The following is a 22,543-nucleotide window of genomic DNA, read 5'->3' as shown; positions in this document are numbered from 1 at the left end:
ATCAGCATGAGGCTCTTCATGAGCACATCAGCCTGGAGCCTCCTCACCTCAGCAGACCATCTACTCTTCTACACACACCGTGAGTTCTACAGTTTTAATAACTCTTTAGCATTAATACAAAAGTTTGGTTGAGTTTTAGTTGTGCTTTCCTCTTGCCATGACTCACCTGATATATCTAATATGTTTACCAAATGGGCAGTCTATATGTCAGTAGATTTCTAACATTAAAATGATCTGCTCTCCAGACAAGTATCAAGGCATCTTGCATACATCATGTTATTACAACCCAACCTCACTTTGCCCTCGGTAAGCGGCCGTATTCCCTTTGCCAAATCAAATTTAGATGAGTATAATCCATCTGAGTTTGTGGCTTTTGATGTTTTGAGGCCAAGGGGACCCCCGGATGAAGGTAAAGTCTTACCTGTGTTTGCATTTAAACATGCCCTAACCAAAATAATTTACCACAGTCTGTCAGCAAGTCTTTTTTTTCTTCTTCTAGAAACACAAGCTGCAAGTCTCTCAGTACTGAGCGTTGACATGCGTGTGACGGAGAACAAAAAAGACCATAACACTCACAAGTATGTGAGCTCCAACCTCATCGTGCGCAGGAATAAAGAGTTCACCATCATCATCAAATTTAACCGGGACTTCAATAAACAGCAGGACAATGTGGAGTTGGAGTTCCTGATTGGTGAGATTCTGCATCCAGTAATGCATCTCAATGCATGATAAAGTACATCTGTAATGAAGAAGCAGTACATTACATTACTACTGTACATGAAATATCACCACAGTCTAACACAGGTCATATCTGCTGTTCTGCTCATTTCACAGGCAGTTCACCTGATGAAAAAAGGGGCACCTACATAATTTTGCCCATTGGTAAAGAGAAACCCGAAGTGAGCTGGAAGAGTCGTGTGGTGAAAACACAAGGAAATTATGTGACCGTTGGCGTAACACCAGACACCAGCTGCATCATTGGCCGGTTTAGAATCTTTGTTGTAGTAGTGAGTGATTTGGGAAAACAGCGCACTGAGAGGAACACTGAAACTGATGTCTATGTGCTGTTCAATCCTTGGGATCCTGGTGAGTAAAACAGTTACGCTTAAAGCAATAAGCTCTGTGAAGCCATGGTTTACAGTGAATTTAGAAAACCTCTTTAGCTGTTCTAAATTCACAACTGTATAAACCATGTAGTGGTTGGATATTGACAGAAATTTCACAATTCGATTCGATTTCGATTCACAAGCTTGCAATTCGATTCGATTTCGATTACGATTCGATTCGATTCAATATCGATTATTTTGGATATCAGGTACAATACATTGCAAATTTTCTCAAGGAAAACAAACAGGGTTAATTGCTTTTATAAAATGGATAGTTCATAAAAATATAATTTAAATATTGATGCAATGAGGTCACAGGTCTATGTTTGTAGAGTAATTTACAACGGCTTCGAACGTGGCTCAACCAATAAAATTTGCAATAAAATGTTGCATAGAAAACCATCCTACATTTGATCTTACGATCATTTCTGAAATGTGCATATGTGTGATTCAGACAAGCGTGCCGCACAAGCCCTGAAATGTGAAGCCAAAACGTCTCGATCACCCCCCAGTGACTGGTCCTAGTACAGGTCATAAACCCAGCCTCCCCGTGTTATTCAACGGGACTTGAGACTATCTAAACAATTTAATTACTCTTCAAATATCTTTTTTCAGAAGGTGGTTTCTGTCATTTACTGTAGTTTTTATCACGCTGATGTAAATTCAAGTGTTTGTTTTTAAAATAAGTTTGTTTTTAGTTAGTTATTTGATGCTATAAAAACGGTGGTGTGACGTCATGATTGACAGCTGTGATTGACAGGTTCTCTGAGCGAAGTAGTCACTGAAGCACCAACAGGCTTTTTTTCGGGATCTTTGGAGGACTGAGGAGATTGGAGCTTTAAATTTAATATCTAGATTTCTATAATTAATTATTTCACACTGAGAGTGAGGGCGGGGCCTTGATTTCGCGGCTTTTCTTCCTGCTCACTTCTGCGCAGGTCTGGTCCCGAAATCGCTACTGCGCAGAATCAAGCCCCAAGATGTCAGCGCCATATCGGGACACTGGCGGCTTTAGTTCACACCAATGGAAGAGAGCGAAGGGGCGTCGTCCATATTTTTTTACAGTGTATGGATTCAGAGAAGGAACGTGCGCATAAACGTCTCGCTTCCAGAAGTGAAATTAATGATGGTGAAATTGTGCGCAGCTGAATGGTTTCAGATCTCCACCTTGTAAATGGCACCTAATTAATGTCATTTACATATATATATATATATATATATATATATATAGCACCAGTCAACATCCAAATCCTTAACTTGAGAACTTACTTTACTTGATGTCCAAATACTCTCTGGCAAAGAGAAAAGAGCCTATGTCTGCTCAGACCCTGATGTGGCACTAAGCACTTTTCCACGTAAAAAAATGTTTTTATAAATATGAATGTTAGTGTGGATTTTAGCGCACGCATGTTTTATAAATAAGGCACAAAGACCGGAACCATCTGTTTAGTAAACTGGGAACAAACTTTAATATTTTGAGCACTGACATAAATAAAGTTCATAAACAAATGCTTAAGACGCATCATGTATATTGTATGTTTTTCTTCCCAGCGGATCACGTGTACATGGACAAAGATGAAGACAGACAGGAGTATGTGATGAATGATGTGGGAATCATATACAATGGAGAATTCAACAACATTACCTCCCGTTCATGGAACTTTGGACAGGTAAAGTTTTTTCCCCCAGAAATAAACAAATTTTCTCCTATTGAGCTCATGTCCATATGCCATCACTAAACTCTTTCCCTGCAAGAGTATTGTGTTTAAGTTGCAAGTCAGTGCCAGCATTTTTAATCATATTCACAAATCTTTCATGGACCCAAAAATATTTTGTTGTATGAATATGTAAACATTGAATACTTCAAAAGAAAGAACAGAGCTTCTGCTTTTAAACAACAACAACAACAATATATATATATATATATATATATATATATATATATATATTAAGCTTTATTCTTTCAACACTTGAATGTGTGTAAATTTAGTTAAAAAAAAAAGAAAAAAAAAAGAAGGCATCAAGGTACGTCCGAATCCAATGTTAGCTTCACTTCCTCTCTCCTGAGATGCCTTCATCTGATAGATTTTTGAAGGCAGCATTGATGTATCGTTCGCTACCTTTGAAATCCCACAATCCTGAGTTTTCCATTTTGTGACAGCTGAGCTAAAAAATACAGATGGCATCTGAAAGTTTACGGATGCTGGTCAATTTGTGTGTACTTTTTTGAAAACTTACGTTTTCAAAATGTACGTTTTTGACCAGCGTTTTCCACTTCTGATGTAATTTCCAGTCAGAAATTACTACTGTAGCGATTAAATATTTGTTTAGTTCTCACCAAAGCTCACTCTATTTTGCTGTAGATCATTAAACTGTTACGCTGCCTCAGGAGTCCGTTTGAAATCAGTTTCGTGAGCTGCCTTTGTGTGCAAACGCTCATTGCTTATAAGGCAGCGAGACAACAAGTCTGCCTAAGTTTTCAGACGGAGCCATAGATGGACTAGATCCAGCCTTAGCGTCATTGAATTTCGTTCAGAGTTGTGCATTAGTCAATCACTATTTGCGGATACCATAGAAATGAATGAGAAGTAAACTGAATCTTACCTACAGTGGAATTGTCTGTGACTTCTCTTATAAAACAGCATTTATTCAGTGTAAACTCTAAAAATTGACCAATCCAATTCAAATGTTTAATAGCAAACATATTGAAGATTAGCCGATGATGGGCTGTCCATTCATTAAATGATAAGCTAAATGTGAAGCCTCTCCTCCATTGACACCCATTAAAAAAAACATCTTCTGGTCTCCTCCACAGCATTACACAATTTTTTACTGACCTTGAAGGCTTGCCTTAAAACGGCTTTGGATAAACTCTGGCCCTCCAGGACCAGGATTTGACATCCATGAATTAACTTCCTATGTGTTTTCCTGTAGTTTGAACAGGGGGTTCTGGATGCCTGTCTTTTGGTTCTGGATACTGGGAAAGTACCACTAGTTTTCCGTGGAAGTGCCACTGAAATTGTTCGGCAAGCATCAGCTCTGGTATGATTCCATAATAGCAATCAAAGTATGGGCAATTCCATTTTATATGATTACACATACATATAATACATGTTGTTTATTTAAGCATTTTTGTGGTATATATTTTCAGATGAACGCCCAGGACGATGATGGTGTCCTGGTTGGCAACTGGAGTGGTGATTACCCTGAAGGCACAGCGCCGACTGCCTGGACCGGAAGTCCTGAAATCCTGCTAAAATATGCCAAAGAGGGTGGTGAGCCTGTGTGCTTCGCTCAGTGCTGGGTGTTTGCCGGCGTGCTGAACACTTGTGAGTATGGCCACTGCACATTCTTTGGGGCGTCCGTTTGAGAATTTTTTCTTCATGATAGTTTAAAACATTTTCAGAATGAAGTACTTGTAGACTTGTGACATTTAACAACACATTTTACTCATAGACTGTAAAAAAATATGGGCATAGTGTCCGTGATGTCACCCATAGGTTTCTGAAGAGCATTTTTGAAACTCACATTGGACAGAACCGGCCGTAGCCATCTTGGCAGCGTGTCACTCCCTGATAACCGGAAATGGGCAAAGACGTGGATTAGCTGAGGTGACGTGGCACTAACAAACAGCAGACAAACGGCTAGTAGTGACAGCAGCGGCAATCCACCTGTCACTCAAGTGGCCACGCCCTTATTTATTCAGAACTTTAACACTTAATATAATTTAAACGGATGAGTTATAAAAATATTCACCCCCCTCACAGTTGTCATGAAGGGCAAAATTGGCTATATAGACCAAAACCACTTTTTGCACCAGGCTGTAAACACATTTTTTTCTGCTGTAAAGTTGGGCATATTAACATGGGCAGTATATGGGATTGACTCTCTTTTGGAGCCTGTCTCTACGGGCCAGTCGATGAATTGCTGTTTAAGTCACTTACGTGTTAGATTTAAGAGAGAGACCGAAGGTTGCCGCTTGATTTTACCTCATATTTTCCAATATCTGTTCAACCTTCCACCCAGTTATGCGCTGTCTCGGGATCCCTGCACGGGTCATCACCAACTTCTGCTCTGCTCACGACAACACGGGAAACCTGAAGACAGACATTGTGCTGGACGAAGACGGGAAAGTGGACCGAAGCCGAACTAAAGATTCAGTTTGGTGAGATACACAAATAGTGTTACATTCAAGTGGTCCTAACTCCTATACTGCAAAAAATGGGTGCCTTGGTTAATATAATTCGCAGTTTTATCTCAGACATTGCATGATTTTTCCGTATTGAGTTAATGTACTATAAAGCCAATGTTATATAAGTGACAGGCTGATTAGTAATTAGGGCTGTCACTTTTGTGAAAAAATCCTGTTCGATTTTTGAGACATATGTGTTCATTGAATCGATTGTAAAATCGATTTTCCATGTCTAAAGACGTTTCCATTTTAAACGCCAAATATGGGCAAATCCACGGACAACTAACAGGCATTAGGACGAACGTAAAGAGGGCGCTTCAGACGCGCACAAGTCAGCAATATTCCTGTTGATTTATTGGCGTGAAGTTTCGTGCACAATGACAAACAGGAGTGCAACATTCTCGAAAAGCAATAAGCAGAGTGGACTGCCATAACATCAATGAGAAACATTACTGCAGTCTTCAACATGCCTGTGTTTACAGTTAGAAAAGTCAAACAAATGTTGCCTACGTAGGCGATTGTTGACCGTAGCCTGAATCTGTATCTGTATGCATGAGACTGTCTGAATACCGGCAGAATTCACATTTTTGTAGTAAAAATAGAAACATTATGCAGACGTATAATGTGTGTTTGTCAGAGTTGCTGTGTGATGCGCGTTCGCTGCGGGCGTATCGTGACGAGCTGGACACGTTCCGAGAAAAGACCGTTAAAATCAATTCCCTATTTTCGTTTTCGAAACTTGTGTTGGTTGGTCCGATCGATTGTGCAATCGATTTTCGAACGTAAAGTGACAGCCCTATTAGTAATACAGTTTAGTTTTTCTTAAAGGAACTATCACTGCTGGACTGAGGTGTACATGAAGAGGCCTGATCTGCCGGAAAAATTCTCAGGCTGGCAGGTGATCGACTCCACCCCTCAGGAGACCAGTGATGGTATGATCCTTGCCATGACTTCTGGAACATCATAAATATACCTAAAGTTATAAATGAATTATTTTTCTACTCTCATTCAGGTCTTTATCGATGTGGCCCAACGTCTGTCAATGCCGTCAAAGAAGGAGAGCTCAGCTATCCGTTCAATGCAAAGTTTGTCTTTGCAGAGGTAAAAACATGTCAATTAGGGATGTGCCTGAAGCCTAAATCTGAATTTGGAAAGGCACGGAAAATGAATAACATATTCTATGGAGCTCATAAAGGGATATGGTTAGGCTTACTGCGGTAGTCGGTTACAGTACATTTCACAGATTTCACTTTTCATGTGAAGATTGTAAGAGATGAAGAAGAGAATTGTAAGAAGAGATCTTATCTTGTAAAATGTGTGGTCAGTACCGCCGCTCCCTATACACAGAGTGCGCATGATCACAAATTATAAAGCAAAAGTAAAAAGCATGTGTATTCAAAAGCAATATCAATACCTCGCATATTCTTGTAAGCACACACTCCTAGATACCCCCAAATTATATACAATAGGGGGGGGGGGGGGCGCTAGCACGCGGCGAATGGAGTAGACGTTCTTTTTAAGTCTCCTCAAAGTTGACTCCTGTTTTTGTTTAATATATCCGTCATTATACCAGTTCGCCCGAAGTTTTATGTTACAGCTTTTATTTTAATTGTTGCCGATTGCAGCTGTGTGTCCAAAGTTAAATTTCTTGCTACAGTTAACGTAGTAATGACTTCCAAGAAGCTTTCGAAGGCCTCGCAACAGAGTAAGGATGGCGACGCCATGAGCGATTCCCTCTCCTCAGCCACCGCCAACACTATACTTGCAGCCATTGAGACGCAAGGCAACGATTTAAAACGGCTCATTGAGGACACAAAGTTGTCTATCAATACTCGTCTTGACGCGTTGGATGCCGTGCTGGCCAATCTACAGTCCGAACAGTCGGGTGTTAAGAAAAAAGTTGAAGATTTGGAATTAGCCATGACCGGCTGTGATTCATGTCTGGACGAAGTGGAGAAAATCTGTGACGAACTGCGTTCGGAAAACAGATTTCTTCGTGCTAAAGTAAATGATCTGGAGGGCCGCTCACGTCGGCTAAACTTGAAATTTGTGGGAGTAAAAGAAGGAGCGGAGCAAGGTCATCCTACGGAGTTTGTTTCTGGGTTAATCTCTACTCTGTTCGGCCAAGACAAGTTCCCGAAACCTGTCAAAGTGGATCGCGCCCATAGATCGCTACAACCTAAGCCTACAGAAGACGAGAGGCCATGTCCGATTATTGCGAAGCTGCATCATGACCGCGATAAGGACCTGATCCTCCGGCTGAGCCATGACAACGCGCCGCTGCATTACATGGGGAAACAGGTGCATATCTTCCCGGACTATACGGCGGAGGTGGCCTCCAAACGTCGCGCATTCGGATCGGTGCTGAAAGCTTTGAAGGAAGCTGGGGTGTCCTGTTCTCTTCGCTTTCCTGCAAAGTTGCGAGTTAAGTACAAAGACTCCATATCGATTTTCGATTCACCAGAAGAAGCACGAAAATATGCGGACTCTCTATTTAACAAATTACTTCTCTTTACTGATTTTGATTTATTGTGCTGGTGCATTGGCTTGATTAGGGCGGATTGTTAAATTGTTCATTTAAGTTCTTCCTCGATTCTTTCTGTTTTTGACGGCACTTTTGTCTATGTTTGGTATTTTGTCAGCGGCAGGGGAGAACTAGTGATACTTTTTCTACAGCTTACCGAGTAAGTCTTTTGTTGTTGTTTTTCTCCCTTTGCTCTGCTACCTTCCTAGTAATGGGTGAGTTTTACTGTTTCAGTTGGGGAAACGGTTATGGGTGGGGGGTAAGTTGTAATGGGCTGTTCTGGGCTAATTATAGTACAGTGTTTACTGCCTTCTTTGTTCTTTTATTGGTGATATTCAAGTTCGATGACGAAGGTTGATGCATATAGTGCTTTTGGGGGGACCAACGTCACATTTGTATCATGGAATGTTAGAGGTATGGGACACCAGATTAAAAGAGGCAAAGTATTTGCACATCTTAAGTCCCTCTCTGCCGATATTTTTTTTTTGCAAGAGACTCACATCAGACCAACAGAGCAGAGACGCCTTAGATCTAACTGGATCTCGCAAGTTTATCAGTCTTCATTTTCCTCAAAGGCCAGGGGTGTTGCTATCCTATTTAGAAAATCTGTCCCATTTCGTTTGTCTACTGTCATCTCTGATCCTTCGGGAAGATATATTTTAGTATCTGGTCATATAAATTCATTCCCAATTTCATGTGTAAATATCTACGGTCCCAATTTTGACGATCCTAATTTCTTTAAAAAGATTTTTGATTTGCTACCTGACCCCAGTACTACTAATGTAATAATTGGTGGTGATTTTAACTGCTATCTTGACGCTTATTTGGACCGCTCCTCCACTCAGGTCCCTCACATTTTACGTTCAGTTAGTACTTTAAATAATTTATGTAAGTCTTTTAATATAGTTGATATTTGGAGACTACAACACCCATCCGACAGAGACTATTCCTTCTTTTCTCCTGTGCACAAATCATATTCTAGAATAGATTATTTTCTTATTGATTCTAAACTTATTTTGAACGTAATACAGACCAAATATAACAATATTATAATTTCTGATCATAGTCCGCTTACTATGGTGTTTAACCTTTCTATGTCTCAATCAAAGTACAATTGGCGTTTAAACCCTTGTTTATTATTGCAGGAGAATTTTCATGCATACATCTCTTCTCACATCAAGCAGTTTCTTGATTTTAATGATAAAGGCGATGTGTCTGATTCCACTCTTTGGGAGACTTTTAAGGTAGTGTTGCGGGGTAATATAATAGCTTATGAATCGAGCAGGAAGAAGGCGAAACGTAAACGGCTTGCTGAAATTGAAACCTTGCTTCCTACTATGGAACATGCCTATAGACTATCTAAATCTCAGTCAGATCTTAATGCAATGCTAAAACTGAAGTACGAGTATAATAATATTTTGAGTGAACAAGTCTGTAATATGATGCTTAAGATAAAACGTAAGCAATTTGAGTTGGGTGACAAACCTGAAAGATTACTCTCTCGGCAGTTAAGAGGAATACAGGCTAATAGAGCTATTTTTCAAATTAAATCAGACTCTGGTGTATATTAACAAATCCAAAAGAAATTAATTCTCGTTTTTTGGAATTTTATAAACATCTTTTTACTTCAAAATGTAATGTGCCCATTTCAGATATTACTGACTTTCTTGACACAATAGACACTCCGAAGCTTAGTGAGGATGCCAAAAGGGATCTAGACAAAAAGTTCACATTAGAGGAAATTTTGAAGGCTATTAAGTCCTTTCCGAATTGTAAGGCTTCAGGGCCCGATGGGTTCTGTATTGAACTCTATAAGGCTCATTCAGATATCATTGCTCCGCTATTGCTGAGAATGATAAATCATCCTTTTGAAAATAAACAACTTCCTCGTACTCTCTATGAAGCAAACATTTGCTTGTTATTAAAAAAAGATAGGGATGACACTGATCCTTAGTTATAGACCATTAAGCTTGCTTAATTGTGACCAGAAGATTGTTGCAAAAGTGTTGGCCTTTCGTTTGAGTAAACACATGGCTTCATTAATTCACCATGATCAGACTGGTTTTATTTTAGGTAGATTTTCTTTTTCAAATGTTCGTCGCTTGTTAAATGTTATGTATAATGTAGATTCTCAGTGGACTAAGGCAGCTATTATTTCTTTAGATGCCGAGAAGGCCTTCGATCAGATCGAGTGGCAATATCTATATTCAGTGTTAGATAAGTTTGGGTTTGGTAACAATTTTCGTGCATACATTGAGATGCTTTACGCAAACCCAAAATCTGCGGTAGTAACTAATTTAGACAAATTTGACTATGTTCCACTTTACCGTGGGACTAGGCAGGGATGTTGCCTTAGTCCTTTACTGTTTAATTTGGCTTTGGAGCCTTTGGCTATAAGTATTCGGCACCATTCTTCTATTAGTGGCATTAAAATTGGGCCAATAGAGACTAGGCTCTCTCTATATGCAGACGATTTACTCACATTTTTAAAAGATGCTGTTGACTCTTTACCCCCAATAATGGATTTAATAAAACATTTTGGTTCTTTTTCCGGGTATTCTATCAACTGGAATAAAAGTATATTTGTTCCCCTTGGAAATAATTTTTCAACAAATTTTTTTGAGTCCCTCCCTTTTAAAATTGTTCGTGATCATTTCACTTATTTAGGATTGGTTATTCCCCTAGATCCCAAAGATATATTTAAACTTAATTTTATCGCCGCAATAAAGAGCCTTAAATCCAACATTGAAAAATGGAGGCTTTTGCCTTTATCATTAATAGTTGTGTTAACGCTAAAAAGATGATGGTCCTTCCAAGGTTTCTATATTTGTTTCAGAATCTACCCATTTATCTTACTAAATCGTTTTTTAAAATTCTAGACTCTATTATTTTCCCTTTCATTTGGAGTTTTAAGACTCATCGTATCTCAAAGGCACACTTGGAAAAATCTAAAGAGATGGGGGGGCTGGCAATGCCAGTCTTTCAACATTATTATTGGGCAGCAAATGCAAGAGCCTTGATGTATTGGAGTAAAGATTCGCAATGTCGTATTGAGACTGATGATTTTCCTACCTGGATTCATATGGAATCTCATTCTGTAATCAAGAGCTCTCTTCCTGCTTTATTACTTTCCAATTTAAATACTCCTTTAAAGAGCATTACTAAAAAAATTGTAGTACATAGCTCTTTAAGAATATTAAAAAAAATTATGAAATTTCTTGGTATCACACGGCCTTCCGTTCATTCTTCTATTTGTAAGAATCATAATTTTACACCCGGTCTGAGCGATAGAATCTTTCAGTTGTGGAATAACAAGGGTCTCTCTACATTTAATGATCTATACACAGATGGTCGCTTTGCCTCTTTTGAACACCTTCTTGGTAGATATAGTCTTTCTCACTCTCATTTCTATCGATACTTGCAGATTCGGCATTATGCTCAGCAAGCATTTTGTGATTATAGGATTCAGCAGGAAGAACACCGCTTCTTTAACCTAGTGCGACAAGCACCTGATTCTAGGCATATGGTTTCACAATTTGTTTCTCTCTTCTCTTCACAATTAAACATTTCTTCTGATTATCTCAAGGTAGCTAGGGAAAAGGATGCTGGAATCAACATATCTGACAACCTCTGGTCTGAAATCCTACAAAGAATACACAGCTGTTCTATTAATGCAAGACTTCAGTTAATTCAGTTCAAAATTGTACATAGACTGCATTATTCTAAAGCCAAACTCCACAAGATCTACCCAGAAGTGTCTCCAGTTTGTGATCGATGTCAGGGCGCAGAGGGAACTTTATCTCATTCTTTTTGGTTCTGCCCAAAACTCCATAGGTATTGGCAGGATATATTTTCTTGGTACTCTGCGGCATATAACCTGGCTGTTTTGCCTGAAGTAGAATTGGCCATCTTTGGCTACTCTGGCACAGTTTCACCTTTTCCTTATTATGTGCAATTGGCATTAATGCTGGGCATGATGGTGGCTAAGAGAATTATATTGAGGGAGTGGAAATCCACTGTTCCCCCATGTTTTCAGAGATGGCTTGCTGAAATGGCCTCTGTCATTCATCTTGAGAAAATGAGGTTTAATGAAGCAAAGTCTCTTAATAAGTTTTCTAAGATCTGGAGTCCCTTCCTCCATCAGCTTAATAACAGTAGCATGTAATGGACTTTGACACATTTATAATACTGTGATTTTAATGCTGATTCTATCCCCTTTCTGTATGTGTTTGATCTTTCTCCTTTGTAATTATTTTAGGCACTTATGTCATTCGTAATGTACTCTGGCCCTTTTTCTGAGTGGGTGGGTGGGTGTGTATGTTTTTTTTTTTTTTTTTTTTTTTTTTTTTCGTTGTTATGTTGTTGTTGTCATAAAACCAATAAAAATTAATATTGAAGAAATTATATACAATACAAATATAGAATTCAGAGAGAACACTAAAACTTTGAAATATTTTCTTACCATTTCATATTTTAAAACACGTTATTTCCCTTCCAAACATAGGGCCCTATCTTACACCCGGTGCAATGCAGCGGCAAGCACGACGCAAGTGATTTTTGCTAGTTTCAGTCCGACGCAGTTATCATTTTCACGTCCTGCGCCACGTTGTTTAAATAGCAAATGCATTTGCGCCCATTTGTGCGCCCATGGGCATGTTGGTCTGAAAATTAGTTGTGTTCTGGCGCATTGTTGGCCATTTTCCCGTCGTTAAACTAGCAAAAGTGGATTCGGACACGCGCGAAGTGAACTTGCGCCATGCGCTTTAGACCATGCGCTTAGATCGTTAAAATAGGGCCCATAGTATTCAGCTTCGGGCACATCCCTAATGTCAATTCTCGTTGATGTTTATACCTTTAGATTTAATTTACAAGAGATTAAAATCTTAGCTACTGTACAAATAAATGGACATAAAAAAATTACTTTCTCTTGTCTTCAGCTGAACAGTGATGTGATATACCATCGGTCTGATAAGGAGGGAAAAATTAAGATTCTCCATGTAGACACTGCATATGTTGGAAAGCTCGTTGTGACAAAAAAGCCTGACAGTAGCGACTATGAGGACATCACTTCTACCTATAAATATCCAGAAAGTAAGTTTCATTTCTCATCAGTCTACAGAATCAAAAAGCGATGTGACATTAGATCAGGAAAGCTGCATTCAATGTAGCAATGCAACTCTCTCTGATACGACTCACACTCCGCATGTGAACTTCGGGATGTCACCGTAGCTTACAGTGGTTTCCTGAGAAATGTAATCATTTAAGTGTTGTAAACTAAATTTGAACACAGGCCTTATAGAAGATATAGTTGACCATTTCCCAGGAACTTTTTCCCCCCCAGACCTTTTGCTGTCTGCGTTTCCATCGTGGTCTAAACTACCGTGAAGATTAGGCAAATTAGTCCGGTGAAGTAGGACTGCGCGCAACTTTCCAGTTCCTGCTGAATTTCGTCCTCTGCATATAAGCTTAATAAAGCCTGAACCTCGTTGTCGGTCCATCTGTCGTATTTTTTTAACTCCATTGTTGATTCGAATAGCAAACAACTCTTACTGCACGTACCGCAAAAGATTTAAAAAAGTGGTGGTTGAAATAAAATGCTGCGTGGAGTCAACCAATCAAAATGTTCAGCGCCTAAGTCCCACCCCCGAAAATTCCTGAACTTTGAAAAATTACTACCTCACGAGAAGGGACTTTCTGAGGGGGAAATTTTTACCCGGAACTTAATTTAGACCCCTGGTTCCTACGGTGGAAACACACCGAGTACCACCCCAAAGTCCCTAGTTCCTGGGGAACGTTCCTGAGGTGAAAACGTGGCTTTAGTGACTATGAAGTGATTAGAAAGAACCTTTTACCTTGCTAAGGTTGACACGCAGAATTCAATTCAAGGGCCTTGGTTTACAAATTTGGTGGGTTTACTGACCTTTTGCTCGCAACCTCATTTGGTCTAAAACATCTCAAAAGCCTTGAATGTTTATCTATCCTGGGTCATTTGATGTTCAAGGGCAGTCCAAATAAATTGTGTTGCCTTCTGGATTCTTGGATTGACAGTTTAACAACACAGCTGGTTTCAATAACTCAAAAGCTCTCTAGATTCACTTAGGAGACTCAGCAGAGTCCTTCAGTTATTTAATTATTCAACAGACTTCCATAATGATGCCAAACACCCTATGTACATGTGCACCAAACAATAGTGATTTGACTGATGTTGTGGGAAGCAGTGGAAAATCCCAACATTTTACCTTCCACCCTTCTGACTCTAGAAACCGTCAAGGAGAGAGAGGCCTGGCAGAATGCAGAGCGTTCCGGCATGGTTACCGGGGATTACTTGCCACAGCCAGAAGCAGGAGTGACCATCGAGCTCCAGGCCGACACCGTCAAAATGGGCGACGACTTCAAGCTGACGCTGAACATTAACAACCAGACCAGCCAGACCCGCACTATCAATGCTACCATCACTGGCTGTGTGGCGTTTTACACGGGCGTCGTCAGCACGACCTTTAAGCTTGAAAATAAAGCTGCAACTGTGTTAGCCTTGAAGAGTGAGTCACAACTGTTTCAGTAAATCTGCACATTACTTTGAGATTGAGTTATAACAGCTCTAAGGAACTCTAGGAACACTGTTAATGGATTAGGCTACAGTGTGATCATAATATCTTTACAGCTGAGTCCCTGACGGTAGATATCAATGCTAAGGAGTATACACCGTACCTGGTGGAGCAGGGAAAACTGCTCTTTGTGGTCTACGGGCATATTGAGGAAACCAACATGTCCCTCTCCACGATGAAAGTAGTCACTCTCCAGCCTCCTAAACTCACATTAACGGTAAATACCCTCAATAACCATTCTTAAGGGAACTCGTGTGTAGGGCTTGGTATTGATACAGATTTCAAATCAGATTCAAATTTGATATTGATTTATTTAGAAATAATGTATATGATGTGTACATTTTTCTTAATTGGATAATCCAAAAATGAGCATTCTGTCATAATTTACTCATCCTCAGTGTTGTCCCTAACCTATATTTATTTTTTGATTGGTTGACTTTCATTGAAAGGACAAAAAATGGTAGAAAGAAGCAAACAAAAATGAACTTTAATTGAAAAAAATAACATGGCTATCATCAAACCTTTGACTTTGACGCATCAAAGCGAAGTAAGATATTGTAAGTGAATTCATAGTAAGTAAATTTGTCCTTCATGTCAGAAAGAGCTCAAGCGCATAGAGCACATTAGAAATAGGATGTGGCATGAGTTTACTGTCATGGATTTGTCATGTACCACATCCACAACTTTGCACCCACATCCAACGTGGACAGAATCACTGATTATAAATGGTCCATTTGGCTTTTGTACTGATAAAAAACACAATAAGGGCTCGATCACACAAAACTAAAGCAAATCTAAAGCAAAAACGCGCGACGTGGGCAGTGGAAGGAGGAAAAAAACGCAAGGTCTCGAGACGCGTTTTTTCAAAAGTTGAACTGATTTTGACACTTTTTGCAGATTTGGCAGATTTTATGCAATCCTGGTCACATATTTTTATGTTCTTATTTTATATAAGATTTTCCAAACTTACCTGTGTACTTGTACAAAGAGCTATGTAAAAGCACTAAACATTTGTTGGTACTCTACAATATAATTCATCCACAGATGACTGGAACCCCCCAAGTTGGCAAAGATCTCATGACCAGTGTGAATTTCCAGAATCCCTTTAATTTCATCCTGCAAAATGTTCAGCTCCGCCTTGATGGACCTGGTCTGATACCAATCAAAATTAAATCTTACAGGTAAACTTCATATTTATATCACCTGGCTGTTGAAATAAAGCAAATGCAAATTAATTAATATCTGTCTTGTCAACTATTCCACCACACACCCATAAACATGCCCAGACATATACAAAGACAAATTTATTTATTTTTGTAGATGTCCATACACATTTTCCATATCTTGTTTTATTAGGGCCCAAGCCCTGCCTATTGTTTTCGTAAGGATTATTGTTTTCTATTATTAATTTTTTTTTACTTTCGTACGCTCTGGAATTTGAAATACTCCTCCTAGAGAATTCATCCGATCACGACCAAACTCGGTCAGCATGAAGTCAAGACATTGAGGATGATAAATTGCGGACGGATTTTTGATATCTCGAACGGTTTGGCCGTGGCGAGGAAACAAGTTTATAGCGAGAAAAGAGAAACAGGAAGTGTGTTATAACTTCTGCATACATTGACTGATCTTGATAAAACTTCAGCAGTGTGTTCGTGGTCAGAGGCCGATCACATTGATGTGACTATTGTGAGTCAAAGTTATAGCGCCACCAACTGGCAGCAGGAAGTGTGTCACTTTCAAAATGCTTTGAAATCACCCTCTTATTTTTACCCGATTTGCTTCAAACTTTATGTGTATAATGTAAACACACGGCAGATGTAGACCTGTGAAAGGATTATTGATATCTTAGATACTGTTGCCGTGGCAACGCATCAAACTTTAATATTCTTTTCGGATGCTTTTGAGACTCTTAGCATGCTTGAAATTGGATGAAACTCGACAGACACATCACACTTATTAGCCAGTAGACGTGAAAAGTTTCAGAAACGGGCGTGGCAGGGGGGCTCAACAGCGCCCCCTTGAACGGGGTCTGAAAACTTTGTCCATATATCAAACACGCTTGCATGAATTGAGGCAAGAACGGCAGGCAAAAACATCGTTTTTTTTTTTTTTACTGGTCAATTTTGAGATTTTTGAATATTTGTCTTTAATATCATGTCTTCTTTCAGAATTGTGGTGAAAAAAAGTCCGAAATACACATTTAGGTCTTTATTTTACTACACTTTGTCTGTTTGCGTCTGTAGATTTCTCAAAAATTCAACAAAAGTTGGCGTTCTTAATCAACATGCTGCTCCGCGATCGCTGCCGGCACCCTGTTATCACATGCACCGCTGGAAAGCTCTCTCTCTCTCTCCTGTACAATGCTGTCGGATCCAAATATGGTCATACTCCAAGTCCGAAATCTCCACTTCAGTAGCACCTATATACACCAAACTTTCCAGTCTTGTACCTAGTTATATTATGAAGACATTTACAGAGGGATCTGTAAATATATTATTCCTAGCCTGATTTATATAACATTTTATTCCAAAAAACATGGCGAAAATCATTTTATTAAGGCTATTGGCAGTATATTCTGATTTACAGGATAACAAAAGTAGATATCCATAAATCCCTCTGTAATTTTTTTCCCATCTAATATGTGAACACAATGAAAAAAATATTTTTAACCTGGCTTTATCCAATACTCAGATTTCGTTTTTAAAATATATGCAAATTAGCGCATATTTAATTAGATATTGCCTAATTTGCATATTTAAACATTAAATTACAGAAAACTTGTAATACATTTTTTTTCTCATCTTAATGTAGGTAATCAACTGGGAAAGTTTCATGGTGATATCTGCTAGTTAAAAATTTTACCCTATTCACCTGTAGTGTCTCACCTTAATATGAAACTATACTACACATATAGATCTCATCGGGCCGAACAACTTTCTCTCGGTCAAGTTTTACGCCAGCCCAACAGGAAGTCGGCTATTATGGGTTGTTTGGAAAACGCTTGCTGTGGAATTTGAAATACTCCTCCTAGAGAATTCATCCGATCCCCACCAAACTCGGTGTGCATGAATTCAAGACATAGAGGATGCTAAATTGCGGACGGATTTTTGATTTCTCAAACGGTTTGGCTGTGGCGAGGAAACGAATTTATGGCGAGAAAAAAGAAACACAAAGTGGTATAACTGATATTAACTGATCTTGATAAAGCTTCAGCAGTGTGTTCGTGGTAAGAGGCCGATCAGATGGATGCAACTATTGTGAGTCAAAGTTATAGCACCACCAACTGGCAGCAGGAAGCAGGTAATTTTACCTACAGTTACCAAACTCAGTAAGTATATTGTTCTCATCGAGCCGGACAACTTTGAATGTGGATTTTTTGGATATTTCAGACTCTGAGTTTTTAGCTACTCTTCCTAAGTGGTTTATTTTATTCACACCAAACTTTTTCAACATGATGAAAATACATTAAAGATGCTAAATTGTGAACGGATATTAAACATCTCAAACAGTTTTGCTATAGTGAGGAATTAAAGTAATGTCCAAAAAGGAAACACTAAAAGCCTCATATCTTCCAAAAATGTAATTATACACCATTTATTTTTATATAAAAGTATACAAATATCACAACTAATCCCATTTTATTCTTTTTTTTTTTAAATAATTGTATTCTAATTTTATTCTAAGTTTAAAAACAGTAATAGTAAAAATAAAAAAATAAAAAAATAAATCAAGTCATACATAGGGCCATACTGCCCTCTTGTGCTCAAAATCAGGTAGGCCTATTGATTCTATATAAAAATATACTAGGTATGTGACAGTGAGAATATTTTACCACCGGTTAATCGACGTGTGACACCGCAGGGGGCTTTTGAATCGCTAATTTAAAAACGAAAGTAAAATATGTTCGTCTGTACAGACATTGATAATGGTACGGAGTAGAGCGAGCGTTTTCAATGAATTCCTATGGAAGTAGGAATGAAATAAAAAACGTTGACTCTGTTCTGCTCGTCCTCGCCGTGGACGCACACCACTATGAATGCCCGTGCAGCTGTGAGCCTTTCAGATTAATTTTAAAATTAGCGCCTTTCGGGGGGCGGATTGCTTGAATTTATTTTACAAAAGCACAGTGTTGTGTTTTATTGCGAGTGTACACAAATATAAGTTAACAGTTTGCAGTTTGAATGATGTCCTGTATGAAAATAATGACGGAGTATATTTTTATGTGTCCACTGTTCAATCGCGCAATCTTGACATCGCAGTCTGTTCATTATAGCCTTAATAAAATATAATAATAAAATAGTCAACCTAACATATAAAAATTACACTGCTCTGTTTAAATAGTCAGTAGTACAATTCATACCATTCACAGTATAAGCACCGCTCCACTGTGATGTTTCCAAGCACATTTTTGCACGTGTGAAGAGGATGATTTTTTCCGTCGATATTGTAACATGAGTGAAGTACAAAGCCTATGATAAAGAATAGTTTAGCATCCAAATACATTGCAAATGTTGAAATATTGTGATTCTAATGAAAGAGTTACGTGAGCCCAACACTGCTTACTTTCGTTTTCATTTTTATTTTATTTCGTTTTGGCTTGTTTATAGTTATTTTTTTATTCTTGTTCCATTCTGAATATCATTAAATTGAAAGGATTTGTTGTGGAATATTTTGAGTGTATCATAAAATCAGAATAATTCTCTCATTTTAGTGATTCCCTAGTTATTTATTTTATTTTATTTTATTTTTTTCTTTGTTCTAATCAGGTCAGGCAAGTAAAATTCTCTGTGTCTTGTCCCTTAAAGGGGTGATGAACTGAGAAATCAAAGTTTCCTTGAGCTTTTGACATATAAGAGATCATCATACTATAATTGTCATGATTCTGCCTTCTTGTCTTTGATTTTCTCTTGTCTTGTGGCAGAATCATGACAGGCCCATGTTTCATGTGCAGCACATGGCCATTTGTTTGGCCATGTGCTTGCGTTGTCTCGTCCCCTAGCCCCGCCCCCTTGTTATCCTCGTTTTGTCATTATTGCTTTACCCATTATCACCTGTGTTCCTGATTATTTGTTCCCTATTTAATCCCCTCATGTCTGCTGTCTTGTGTCGGTTCATTGTCGATCAATTTCATACTTTGTGTGATCACTTTGTGAGTATTCCTGTCCAGTGAAGTTCTGATCCTGTATTTGCTGTTAATTTGTAGTCTAGTTACGTCAAGTCTATGTCATAGTCTAGTTAGTATTCATAGTCCTGTCTTGTCCTGTTTTGCCCCCTCGTGGGCTTTGTTTTCCCTGTTATTTGTACAATAAACTGTGTTGCTGTGACCACTGTCTGCAATTGGGTTCATCTCCACACATCCCATGACAATAATCATATCCTGTAAGTTTCAGAACTGAAAACTACCTTGTTAGTCCAATAAAAGCTTTTATAGACATCAGGCTCAGCAAACGACTCGTTTTTCAAAGTGGGGAACTATGACGTCAAAGAGGATATAACACCGCCTCCACAAAAGAAGATCAACGCCTATCGCCTACTTCAACACGGCCTGTTTAGCCCCGCCCACCGATTCGCCCAAACATGCTAAATAACATAGGACGACATGATGATTGCTAAACCGGATCGAGCTACTTACAAGCAATAAACATGCTGTTTACTAAATATTGTGCAGTGCCTGTTTGTGGAAGAAGACAGTCTGCATTCGGATTCCAGCATGGTTAAACTTTATTAAATCAGTCAATCACAATTTCCCGACACGGATCTGCCAGCAACATGTAAGTAACCATGTGTATTCTAATGCCTGATCTGCGCTCAGTTATTTCGGTGTAATTATTCAAGTTCAGATATTTCTCTTAAAATCGTTCAATGTTTATGCATCAGTGATTAAACGATCAACTTCACATAATTTCTCGTAGTATTATGAAAATAATATTTTTTTAAACTGTTATTAAATTATATACAGAAAGCGATCAAAGAACGATCCCTTTCGCCCAAGCTGTCAATCAAACTGCACAGCGCGAGCCGCGAGAGCTTATCTGGACACTTACCAAACTCGTGATGAAATAATGACACTGTTACACTACACAACGAAGCTCTTACTGTGTACTCACATTGTGTTTGCATTGTGATTTGGTGTAAGCATTTGTGAGAGTGCAAAAATTGCGTTGCAATGATAAGATCTTTATTCACGCGATCAACAGACTGTCATCTGCTCAGTCAGTGCTCATCATGCTGCAACCTTTCATGTGATGGAATAGATTTAAATATAATGCTTTAAATGGTACTTTTCACGATTTGTTAATCTCGATAGCTGTAATAGTAAAAACGTAGTAAAAGTTTTCGAGAGAGTTCATATAATACTAGCTATTTCATATGCAAGCATGTCAGCCAATCACAGCAGTGGGCGTTTGCACTGCAGTCTCACAGCAGACACGCCCCTTAAAACGGAGCGTTCAAATCTGAGGCAGAAATCAGGCTTGGAAAAATGGCTTTTATTTATAAATTATGACAATTTTTTATGTAAAAATCATACTAACATTATAAGGGCACCCCAGGCAACATTATAAAATAATAAAACAATCCAGTTCATGACCCCTTTAAATTAAATATATATATACATATACATATACATATACATATACATATACAAACACACACACACACACACACACATGTATATATAAATATAGCTGCGAGCAGCGATGACGGGCCCAAGACGGTGGCACCGCCACCCCGGTGCCTTTAGGGTAACTAAAGGCACCAGGGTGGCGGTGCCACCGACTTGGGCCCATCATCGCTGCTCGCAGCTATATTTTATAATTATCTTTTTGTGTGAAAGATCCTGTTTATGTTGTGATCAGAAATGGGCAGTACAAAACTAAATACACCTTTGGCTGAATTCTCAAAATGTTTTGTCTCTTATGTCTTCCACTTACAGCCAGATATTACCTGGTGGCTCAGTGAGATATAACGTGTCGATGGTCCCTCAAACTCCTGGAAAGAAGGTGCTGATGGCGTGTCTAGACTGCCCTTTACTGAGACAGGTCACCGATCAGCTCGAAATCGAAATATTGAAAGTTGAAGAGTGAACAAGAGAAGGAAGAAGAAAAGAAGAGAAAACACAATTGCAGAGTTTCCAGCTGCTTTGCTTTGCTTCACCAATTTTGATTTGAAAGAGAATCAAATGATCAAATGTTACATTTCATACAAGTTAAAGGGATAGGTCACTCAAAAATTATTTCAACTCATGTTTCTTTCTTTTTGTGTGTGTGTGTGGAAAAAAGCAGGGTTTTTGGTCCATACACTTAGTCATAGAGGATTTTGGTTAACTAAACTTTTAAATCAGCAAGTGTGAGAACTGTAATAAATAGTGACATCCATTGAAATCTGTAGCACTCTTCAACATGTGTTTTGTTTGGGTTAGGTAATACTATATTAATCACTATGTATTGTTCATTTTCTCTGCTTTAATGCATTGACTATAAGCTGTACTAAAGCAAAATAACAATAAACATTTAGCATTAAAGCTTTTTTTGATGAATGGAATTATTTGTATTGCAAATTTTCAGTTGAACACCACCACCTCATATTTGCAAATTTCTGAAGTTAATAATATGAACTGAAAAAGAATGGGTTCTGTTTTAATAACTGCTTGTCCATCTGTGGAAAGGTTACTACTTTTATTATATTACTCACAAACACACGTTTACTTTGCTAAATGAAAACATTCCATATACTTATTCAAACTCTACAGAAAGAGAACATCTCCGTTATGTATGTAACCCTTGTTCCCTGAAGGCGGGAATGAAGAAGTACGTCAACGCACCAACGAAATTGGGATCGTGCCAGGGAGCCCTATCATCTATGAGTGTTAACAGAAGGAGCCAATCCACATACACTCACCTAAAGGATTATTAGGAACACCATACTAATACTGTGTTTGACACCCTTTCGCCTTCAGAACTGCCTTAATTCTACGTGGCATTGATTCAACAAGGTGCTGAAAGCATTCTTTAGAAATGTTGGCCCATATTGATAGGATAGCATCTTGCAGTTGATGGAGACTTGTGGGATGCACATCCCGGGCACGAAGCTCCCGTTCCACCACATCCCAAAG

The 22,543-nt window shown here is 38.6% G+C and overlaps 2 protein-coding genes across 2 annotated transcripts in view; both read left to right on the top strand.

The window, feature by feature from the left end:
* The window catches only part of LOC307153186 (coagulation factor XIII A chain-like), a 131,389-nt gene that overhangs the window by 40,880 nt on the left and 67,966 nt on the right, over window positions 1–22,543 (top strand). The window lies entirely within an intron of this gene.
* LOC307153695 (coagulation factor XIII A chain-like) lies at window positions 43–21,515 on the top strand (the record flags this gene model as incomplete). Its single annotated transcript, XM_079863321.1, has 15 exons — window positions 43–79; window positions 246–409; window positions 500–691; window positions 835–1,086; window positions 2,658–2,776; window positions 4,041–4,148; window positions 4,258–4,435; window positions 5,133–5,271; window positions 6,127–6,230; window positions 6,311–6,399; window positions 12,760–12,913; window positions 14,083–14,361; window positions 14,484–14,644; window positions 15,472–15,608; window positions 21,365–21,515. The coding sequence occupies exons 2-15, from the start codon at window positions 274–276 to the stop codon at window positions 21,513–21,515; spliced, it is 2,199 nt and encodes a 732-aa protein (XP_079719447.1). The 5' UTR covers window positions 43–79; window positions 246–273.

Source organism: Squalius cephalus, assembly GCF_949319135.1.
Source record: "Squalius cephalus genome assembly, chromosome: 25".
NCBI classification, from domain to species: Eukaryota; Metazoa; Chordata; class Actinopteri; order Cypriniformes; family Leuciscidae; genus Squalius; species Squalius cephalus.
Note: the sequence above shows the minus strand (reverse complement) of the source record. Positions and strands in the feature narration are given on the sequence as shown.